Raw genomic sequence first — 10,379 nt, 5'->3', positions numbered from 1 at the left:
CTGATTCGTGTCTCTGTCCCCGATGCGGCACCATGGAACCATCCCAAGTCACAGGTTCCCAGATGCCTCTCTGAGAGTGGCGAGGGCACCCAGACAGTGTCAATCAGAAAACCCCAGCTGACCACTGGGCAACTTCCCCTGACCCCCAGCTCCTGCTGGCCCTGATTCTGGCCAGACCTGCCCTGCTGTCACCATGCTTCTAGGAGCTGCCTGGGTGGGGGCTGCAAAGACCACTCGGAGAAGAGGAAGTGGGCCAATAAATTAATTGTATTTATTGAGCGCTTACTGTGTGCAGAATATTGAACTAAGTGCTTGGGAGAGTACAGTATAACAGATTTGACAGACATTCCCTGCCCACAATGAGCTTACAGTGTAGAGGGGGAGAGAGAGGGAGAGATCAATATAAATAAATTATGGACATATGTATATATGCATATATATGTACATTTATATGTTGTGGGGTTGAGAGTGACACAGTTGGAAGTGGGAGAAGAGAAAATAGAGGGCCTAGTTGGGTAAGGCCTCTAAAGCCAGAAATACATGGCTAATCTGCAGGGTGGGCAAGCCATATTTCTCAGCCTGGTGGAGCTGGGCCAGATCTGTTTGTGGTCTCTGTTAACTGCTATATGCCAAGCACTGTACTGAGCACTGGGTAGAGACAATGCAACCAGATTGGACCCAGTGCCTGTATCACATGGGGTAAATCTCCCAAGACCCATGCAGGTAGGCAGGCAGGCAGGCCCAGGCCTTGGGCATCCCCAGTTGCTGGTGTACCTGGGGTCCAGGTCCCTCCTTGCCCCTATTTGTGCCCCCCTATTTGGAAATCTTCCCCAGGAAGTCCACCACCAGCTAAGCAGTATGGTAAAGTGGATAGAGCATGGGCCATGGTCATGGGTTCTAATCCTATCTCTGCCACATGTCTGCTGTGTGACCTTGGACAAGTTGCTTCACTTCTCTGGGCCTCAGTTACCTCATCTGCAAAATGAGGAATGAGACTGGGAGCCCCATGTAGGACAGGGACTGTGTCCAACCCATTTTGCTTGTATCTACCCTAATGCTTAGTACAGTGCCTGGCACAAAGTAAGTGCTTAACCAATGCCATTATTATTATTATTATTATTATTGTTAACCAGGAGACTGACCCAGCAGCCAGGAGGGAGAACAGGACAGAGAGGACCCCAGTGACACAGGCCACAGGAGAAGAGAGAGTAAATGGCTTTCTTCCTGCTCTTCCATACCTGAAACTTCCACCCACCACTCCCTGTCATGGGGGAAGAGAACCAATCAGAGTAGCAGGGAGATGGAACAGGGCATGGTCAAGAGAAAAGATGCTAACTTTTCACCCTTCTGTCCCCTCCCCTCCGCTCCCCAGGAAGAAAAGAGATTGCATGGATAGCTGAGAGTAGCTGGGGAGCACTGTGTTTGAGGGCCTCCAATGTCAGGGAGAATGTGGAAGGGGAAAAGGAAACCAAGAGGACAGAGTTTATATGTCTCTCTATTTCTCTTCTGCGGAAACTGGGTGGGAGGTTCCAGGACCATCATCTGTGGACCCTCTATGACTCCATGACTCTTTCAGATCCTCCCTAACCTAATGGGTGATTGACATAATCAGATGTAATAACTTTTCTGAGTTTCCTATGTGACATGTCCTGAACACCACAGAATTGCCAATATGTGCGTTTTATAAACTCTCTTGGGAGGGTTTACAAACTGTCTATGCACAGTGCTTTTAACTAGCTAAGTCTCCCAATCCTTCAAAAAAGCAGCCCCTGTCATCCTAGGAGCTTTAATCTTAAATCCACATGCCCAGTGGACTACTCCAAACTAGATGAGAGAGCAACAGACCCCTAGCCCGCACTCCTGGTCTGCCCCTAACCCTTTCTTGACCCTCCCCTAGCTCACCCCTGGCCCACCCCTGGTCAGCCCCTGGTCCACCCTGACCTTCAGTCTAAAGGTCAGGAAGAAAGCGGGCGGGGGACTCCTGGCAGAAAGATCTGGGAGTATTCTGTCTTCTAGGCCAGATCTCTCTCCTCCAGCCTAGCGGCCGGAAGCTTCCAGATGCTGCTGGATGCTGCGGCTCCTTAAGGACTGGACAGAAACAGAGTCAGCCCCGTGAAGCTAATCCTCCAGGCCCTGGAAGGGTCAAGAGCCCACCCTACCTATGGCCACTGAAAGGACTATTCACTCTGGTGGAAATGTAAGGGAGTCCGGAGTGGAGAGTGGCAGTGTCTGGCTTAGCAGGTATGGGGATTGAGGGCGGGGGGAGAAAGAGAGAAAGGAAAGAAGGGCCCAGGGAAAGACCTCATAGCCTCAGTAAACACTAGTTGGCTCAGAACAGGATACCAGCACAGAGCATACTTCTTCTCCGTCAATCAATCAGTGGTTTTCATTGAGCCCCTACTCTGTAGGGAGCACTGTACTAAACACTGGGAAGAGTGCAGTAGAAGTGGTAGACATGATCTCTGACCTTAATGAGCTTATGATCTAGAGGAGGAGACAAGCACTAAAATAAATTTCAGATCAGATGAAATAAAAGAGTATAAATATACATAAATATGGACTCCAGGTTGCTAAGGTGGTGCAAGAGTGCTGGAGTGGCATTTGAGGAGGATGGGGGATGGGGAAGTGAGAAATCAATCAGGGAAAGCCTCCTGGAGGAGAGGTGATTTTAGAAGGCTTTTGAACATGGACTTTACATCTCATCCCTGACCACTGCTCTACAACACCACTCTTCCTCCCTGGCCCATGTGGTTCAAATCTTCCATTCTAGATTGCAACTCTATGGCCTAGTATGTGATCCCACGCACTCAGTACAGAACGAACAAACTCACAGATAGATAAGCACAGAAGATGGCCCGGTTGACTAAAGGGATGGCACGGATGGGAAGGTGGGGTGTTAATAAGGGAGGACCTCCTGGAGAAGGTGGCTTTTTAGAAGGGATCTTTGCCAAACTCCCTCCCTTCCCTTCAAAATTGAACAAAAACCGTGGTTTCCATAAAACCCCAGAATCCAGAGCTTGAAGAACTTTAAAGGGGTCACCTAACATGGCGCCCTGCCTCCAGACAGATGAGTGGTTAAACCATCCCAGGACCGACAGGTGTCCATTCTAATCCACTAGATCCCAGGGACAGTGGCTCCACAGCTTCCCAAAGAAGCCCCTCCCTGGAGGACATCGAGATGACAACGACCTAATGATCAACCCAATTTTTTCCAACTTTGATCTCTGTCCATTTCCTCTTTTCGGCCCTCTGTGGATGCAGAGAACAATCTGCCCAATGCCCATCGGGCAGGCAGAATGCTCATCGGTGCCCCCTCCCACCCCACCCTAACCTCCCACTGTTCTCAACTTTCTCTTCTCTAAGCTAAGCAGCCCCAAGCCCTTGAACGCTCTCCTCGGGATCTGTGTTCCAACCCTTCAGTCATTTTTCTGGCTCTTTCTGGATCTTCCCCCGTTTTGCCATGTTCTTTGGAATGTGTCCACCAGACCGGGGCCTTCGCTCTAAATGTCATAATTATGATGATGATGATTATTACTATCATCATCATTATCGTTAATATATGTGTTAAGCGCTTACTATGTTTCAAGCACTGGGGTAGATATAAGTTAATTGGGTTGGACACAGTCCCTGTCCCACAGGGGCTCACAATCTAACAAAGGCAGTTTCCCACAGTACCTTCTTATTGATAATAATAATAGCAATAATGATAATGGTATTGGCTAAGACATTACTAGGTGCCTAATTCTGTGCTAAGTTCTGGAGTAGATTCAAGATAATCGGGTCAGACAGAGTCCCTGTCCCATATGGGGCTCCCAGTCTAAAACAGAGAGAGAACAGGTACTGAATCCCCAATTTACAGATAAGGAAACTGAGCCACAGGGAAGTTAAGTGATTTTCCCTAGTCATTCAGCAGGCAAGTGGCTTTCAGTCTTGGCAGTGCATTGAGGTGGGGGGAAGAGGAGGGTAGGATTGAATGATTATTTATTCATATTAATGTTTGTTCCTCTAGACTGTAAGCTCATTGTAGGCAGGGAATGTGTCTGCTAACTCTGATATATTGTAATAATGATAAAGATAATTATGGTATTTGTTAAGTGCTTACTATGAGCCAGGCACTGTACTCTCTCAAACACTTAGTACAGTGCTCTACACACAATAAGAGCTCAAAAATACGATTGATTGATTAAGTAAAGGGGCATCGGGGGTTCACTGGGGAAGGCTGCCTAGACTTCGAGCCTCCAACGAAAGGGGAAGGGAGTGGTTTGAAGAGGGGGAGCGGGAAGGTTGCCCTGGGCAAGAGAGTCAGAGCCTGCTGAGGCTGGGTGGCAGGAAAGGAAGTCTGTCTTCCAAGGGAATCAAGGCTTTGTGGTCTAGGGCAGATAAACCCAACTCAAGATACTGGAGGGAGATAAGGGAGGAAGGGCGGCCCAGGAAAGGGCAGGGGGCCCGGGGACTTTGAGCCAAGAGGAGTTGGCGTATCAAGAGAAAGACTTCTCCCATCACCCCCAAGGCTGCCTGAGAGGAAGAGGTCAGGGGGTGGTGTTGGTCCTGGAGGGACCTCAGCAGCCGGGAAGTTAGCAGGCCAGGGGCCCTTACCCAGACCTGAACTGCTGAGCTGACAGAAAAAGCCAAAGCCAGCTAGAGGAACGGGATCTGAAACTGACTGGGCCAACAGGAACCAGGCAGAATTAGAGAGGGTTGGGCTACAGCTCTTTCCGGGAGAAACTGGGTTCCCTTTCTGCAGATGGAACTTCCCCCGTCGGGGTTCAGAACGTGAAGCTGTCTCCTCCCCCTCTCCAGCCCTACTGCTCTGCAGGAGACCCCTCACCCGCCCGCCTGCCTACCCAGGTAAGAACCTACCCCAGGTTCTGTGAGGGAGCAGAGATCCCAGCCTGGGAACACCTGGCGGCTCCCCTCCCGCTTCCCCTTTGACCCTCTCTGGAGACCTGTGGTTCTGTAAGGGTCTGTTGGCTTCAGGGAGAGTCTTGGGCTGGAGATCTCTGGTAGAGATTGGGGCAGAGACTACCTGAGGCTAGAAAATGCAAAAACCTCTGATCGATAATTCCTCCAATTTCTATGGCACAATGATTGCCCAAAGCGCTGTTACAGCCACCATCTCCTGTGGGCTTGTGGAGGCAGGGGACGACAGGGAATACAGCCACCCTCATTTTTCCAAATGAAGAAACTGAGTCCAAGAGAGACCTTGCCCTGAGCCAGGCAGCAGCGGAAGTGGGAGAGTTGGGGTGACCTGGGTCTGACTCCCAGTTCTCTGTCCCTCCCCGTATCTGTCCTGCCGATGTGTCTCCTGGAGAAGGTACCAGAACAGGCTGGGTTAAGGGGAAGCCTGGGAGAATCAGAGGCTTCAGAAAGTGGGACCAGAGTCAGAGTGGGAGAATGAGGGGCAAGAGAGAGACGAGCCAGAGAGTCAGGGTGGGAGAGTCAGGACGGGAGAGTCAGGGTGGGAGAGAGGTAGCCAGTGAAAAAGTTAGAAGTCCTACTTCTGACCAGGCCCGGGGCAGCCCACTTCATTGAGGGCTTTAAGGGGGACAGTGAGGCTCTGGTTGGTTGGGGGCGGAGGTTGGGGGGAGTACACTAGTTGCCCACGGCTTCCGCCGCTAAAACCCAGACAAATTATCCTTATCCTGCCCCAGAACTGGCCCAGAATGTGCTACAGTAGGGCCCCTGTCCCTGTTGGGTTTGGAAAGTGTCTCTCCTCCAGGTGTGGGGGTCTCCCAGGGTCCTCAGCTCTCCCAGAGGGCTGGAAAGTCAGGCTTCAGCCAGGCTCGCAGTCCCGGGTTCCCCCAGGATTTAATAGTAATAATAATTGTGGTATTTGTTAAGGGCTTACTATAAGCAATGCAGTGTACTAAGGGGTAGAGTAGCTGTCAGATAATCAGGTGGGACACAGTCCTTGTCCCACATGGGGCTCCGGTTCTGTGGTTTTGGTAGGGCAGTGGAGTCTGCTCCCAGGCCACCCTGCTCAAGCTGACGATGACCGAGGCTGGAGGGGCCAGGATGAAGCTCGTTTCTGGCTCGGTAGGCTGAGGGCCTTTGGCCTGTTCCTGGAGCCAGCCGCTATGGTACTTACGGTGGCTTTGTCTCCTTTCCTCTCTTCTCTCTCCTCTCTTCTCTCCTTTCTTCTCCTCTTCTCCCCTCCCCCTGCCCCACCGCCCCATCCTCCCCTCCTCTCTTTCCCTTCTCTCCCCTCCTCTCCTAGGCTCTCCCCCTCTCCCCTCTCCTCTGCAGGACGCAGCAGGGACAAAGGGGTTGAAGATGCTGTGGCTATTCCAGTCGTCGCTGCTGCTGCTTCTGCTGCTGTTGGGCCTGGCTGGAGTACCCCCAGTGGGAAGTAGCTGCAATGGGCAACCTGCCCTGCCTGGCACCCCAGGCATCCCCGGAAGGCCTGGCCCTAATGGGCAAGACGGCGTCAACGGGCCGAAGGGAGAGAAAGGTAAGATCCCAGCTCCGCCGACCTCCTGGCGCAGACCCCCGTCTCCCTGCTTCACCCACCCAGGCCCCCCCGCCCCGACCCCCAGTCTGCAGGCTCTAGATGTAGCAGCTGCAGCCACTGAACTCCCCGGTTCTTCCCATCTTATGACTCACAGCAGTGACGGGACCCTGCTGGGAATCCTGGACAGAGACATGAAGGAGTCCACAAGTGCACACCCACGCATACACACACACACACAAACACACACACATACATACTTATGTCCCCCCCAACACACGCTTGCCTGCACACATTCATTCCTTTATTAAATCGTACTTCATTCACTCATTCAATCGTACTTCATGAGCGCTTACTGTGCGCAGATCACTGTCCTAAGCGCTTGGAAAGTACAATTCAGCAACAAAGAGAGACAATCCCCGCCCCCATCAGGTTCACAGTCTAGAAGGGAGGAGAGAGACATCAAAACATTATTAAGCACGGTGTGCACAGCACTGTACTAAGCGCTTGAGAAAGTACAGTGCAACAATAAAGAGTGACAATTCCTGCCCTCAGTAAGCTCACAGTTGACATGCCCACAAACACACACACACACACACTATGAGTGCCCACCTGCTCGGTGGGTGCACGACAAGGCTGCTTCTTTGCGTGTGGTCACTTTCTCTGACTTCGTCTGCAGTGTCCACCAGGTTACCCTCCTCCCAACCTCAGGACTCAGCAGCAGTGGGAATCAATCAGCCCCCACAACCCACTCACCAGAACCCAGCTTCTGTGTGTGCCCAAAAGGGACATACCTTTGCGCCCTGAAAACACAGCCTACCAGAGTCCCCCCAGCCCCAGTGCATCCTGTTCCCCATCCCATCCCATCCCAACCCCTCCTGGGGGCTGAGGCTGCAGCTACCACACTGAGATGGTGGATCCAGACTCAGCCTCTGAGCTGGCCCTCTGCGGGGACTAGACAGAATTAGCTGGGAGCCTGCTGGATGATGAGTCAATTAACTGCCTCCTGGACAAGTACCCCTGGGGGTGGTGGGGGTGGAGAAGGGAGGACTGGGACACAGCCAACATCTGTTTCCTATCTCCACAGAGCCCCAAGCAAGCTGGAAGCTAATGCGAGTACTGTAGCATGAGGGATTTAGGGTAGAACAAAAACTTCCCTGGAAAGGAGGGATGACAGTCACGGGAATAGTTTAGAAGAAAGGATGTGCAGTCTCCTTGCTGGAAAATGTAATAATAGCAGTATTTGTTGAGTGCTTACCCGGCACTAAACACTGGGGTAGAGACAATATAAGAAGATCAGACATGGTCCCTGTCCTACACAGGATTTTCAGTCTCAGGGAGAGGGAGAACAGATATTTAATCACCATTTGACAGATGAGGAAATTGAGGCCTAGAGAAATAAAGCCCAAGGGTCCAAGGTCACCCAAGTGGCAGAGGTTTGATTAGAACCCAGGGCTCGCAATCTCAGTCCCGAACTTTTTCCACAGGGCCATGCTGCTCCTCGAACTATGATTTAAAGAGCCAGAAGGACTCCCCGCCCTGCTTTAGGTAGAAACTGTTCAGGGGCAGGGGCATGAACTACCTGACCTCAGGGGCGTCCCTTCCAGCCCAGAGAGCTGACATCCGCTCCAGCTTCTCCAGAAGGAGTAAGGAATCTCATGCCCCCAGCAGCTGGTCTGGGCCCCTCTGTGTCCTGAGCCTCCCCCACAGGCTGGCTGCCCCGTGGAACCTGTGTCCCCCTATGACTCTGGCTCACAGTGCCCTAGGGGTCCAGTGGGTCTTCCTTCCAGCCCCAACACCCCAGCCTCATCGACCCTCTTCTTTTCTCTCATCTCCAGGCCTTTCCGGAGAGTTGAGCTTCCGGGGAGACATGGGGGAGAAGGGGGCCCCCGGGAACCCCGGCTATCCGGGAAAGGTCGGCCCTAAGGGCCCCATGGGGTCCAAAGGCAGCTTGGGCCCCCCCGGCCCTCCTGGGCCCAAGGGAGAGTCTGGCGACTACAAGACCACCCTGAGGTCAGCCTTCTCGGCGGCCCGGAGCATCAGCACGCCTTTGCGGCAAGACCAGTCCATCCGCTTCGACCGGGTCATCACCAACGAGAACGGGCACTACGAACCCCGCAATGGCAAGTTCACCTGCAGGGTGTCTGGCGTCTACTACTTCACCTACCACGCCACCTCGCGGGGCCTGCTCTGCGTCAACCTGCGCAGGGGCCGTGGCAAGGGCGAGAAGGTGGTCACTTTCTGCGACTTCGTGTACAACACCTACCAGGTCACCACGGGTGGCGTGGTACTCAAGCTGGAAGAGGGCGAGTCGGTGTGGCTGGAAGCCACAGACAAAAACTCTCTCGTGGGGCTCGAAGGGGCCGACAGCATCTTCTCCGGCTTTCTGCTCTTCCCCGATATTTAGGCCTGGATCCGCTCCGGCCAGGAGGGGCCGCTTCCCCGGGTAGTCCCCGCCCGGTCCGAGCCCGGCCTGTCCAGCTGAACGGAAGTGGCCTTTCCGGGGTGTGATGGGGGGAGGCTGGCCCTGTATGCCCTGAAGATGCCCTCCAGGAACCTGGCATGTGCCTGCTGTTCCCTACAAAGTCAGTCTGGACCTGCTATGGTTCTGTAGAACTAGACAAGATCCCCTCCACCAACAGTGCCTGCGCCTGGCCCAGGGTTTGGGACCTGCAGAGCGAGCCCCAGGCCTAGCTTTTTCCTGGCTAGGTCCCATAGCCCCCAGCTGTGCTGCAGAGACCCCTAGGCAGAGGCCCTGCCCAGCCCTGGGCTCAAACCAGCCTCTCTTCTCTGGCCAGGGTTCCCTCCTAGGCAATCCAACCCTCTTCTGATTTGCTTTGCTTTATCAGTCCCCTACCGGAGAAGAGAGCAGAAGGGAATATGAAGGGAGCTGGAAAAGGAGACGGAGAGGGAGCAGGCAGGAGGGTGATTTTGTTATTTTCTCGTGCTCCAGGGCAACATGGAGGGAACTTCGTCTCCCAGGGATGATTCCCCAGCGCAGGGGTCCAGAACCAGCAAGCGTCTCCACCCCCTACCATCCCCATTCCCTCTACCTTTGCCCTGCTCTTCTCTGTTCCGACAGAGGCCTGGCCCTCTGCCTCGAGACCCTCCTTCACCCAGACTCCCATTCAGAATATGTCTCTCCAGTAACATCCTCTCCCCCAGGGGATGGGGGTGTGCGGTGGTGTCCCCGAGCTGGGCCAGGGCGTTTTCGGTGTTCTGCACAGGCCCAGCACCTTGTTGGCTTCAGTAAATAAATCCTCATGGAAATCAAAGCTTCTCCCACTCATCAAGCTCCTCTCTGTCCCCAGTGGTGTGGACTGGCTCTGGTCTTTCCTTCATTCCTCTCCAAAGTGTCCGGTGCCAGGCTCCGCCCTCACCCAGGTGCCCAAGTTAACTGGCGAGACCTTGGTCAGCGCCTGCCAACGGCCTGGCTTTCTGGGCTGAATAGACAAGAAGCATAGCTGGCAGATGAGGCCAGAAATCCATGGCCTCTGTTCAGCATGGAAGCTTCCAGGCCTCCCTTGTCTTCTGCCACCATGACTTCTGAAAATCTGCTTGTCTCCCTGCCCTTCCTATGTCACTTGGATGGATAATGGCACTGCAAAGGACAATCCCCTTTGATCCCTGGAAAATTAGAGCAACCGGGACTTTCCCCCGACATTGTCTCTGACCTTTCCATTAATAATATCCTTTGTTTTTCCTATCATGCTTGTATGTTCCAGAGTGCCTTCGCCATCTCATTTTATCCTCACAACATCACTGTGGAATAGGGAGAGGCAGGTAATATTATTCCTATTTTACAGATGAGGAAAATTCACTGAATAGTATTTTCATTCAATAGTATTTATTGAGCGCTTACTATGTGCAGAGCACTGTACTAAGCGCCTGGAATGTACAAATCGGTAACAGAGACAGTCCCTGCCCTCTG

The 10,379-nt window shown here is 53.1% G+C and overlaps 1 protein-coding gene across 1 annotated transcript; it reads left to right on the top strand.

Annotated features, from left to right (window-relative positions):
- The first annotated feature begins 4,716 nt into the window (after nt 1-4,716).
- On the top strand, nt 4,717-10,109 carry C1QB (complement C1q B chain). The gene is made up of 3 exons (XM_039912124.1): nt 4,717-4,848; nt 6,218-6,451; nt 8,287-10,109. Exons 2-3 carry the CDS (start codon nt 6,274-6,276, stop codon nt 8,853-8,855), a joined length of 747 nt encoding a protein of 248 aa, XP_039768058.1. The 5' UTR covers nt 4,717-4,848; nt 6,218-6,273; the 3' UTR covers nt 8,856-10,109.
- The last annotated feature ends 270 nt before the right edge of the window (nt 10,110-10,379 follow it).

The sequence above is a fragment of the Ornithorhynchus anatinus genome, chromosome 5, assembly GCF_004115215.2.
Source record: "Ornithorhynchus anatinus isolate Pmale09 chromosome 5, mOrnAna1.pri.v4, whole genome shotgun sequence".
In the NCBI taxonomy this organism is placed as follows: Eukaryota; Metazoa; Chordata; class Mammalia; order Monotremata; family Ornithorhynchidae; genus Ornithorhynchus; species Ornithorhynchus anatinus.
This window is presented reverse-complemented; position numbering and strand designations above follow the sequence as displayed.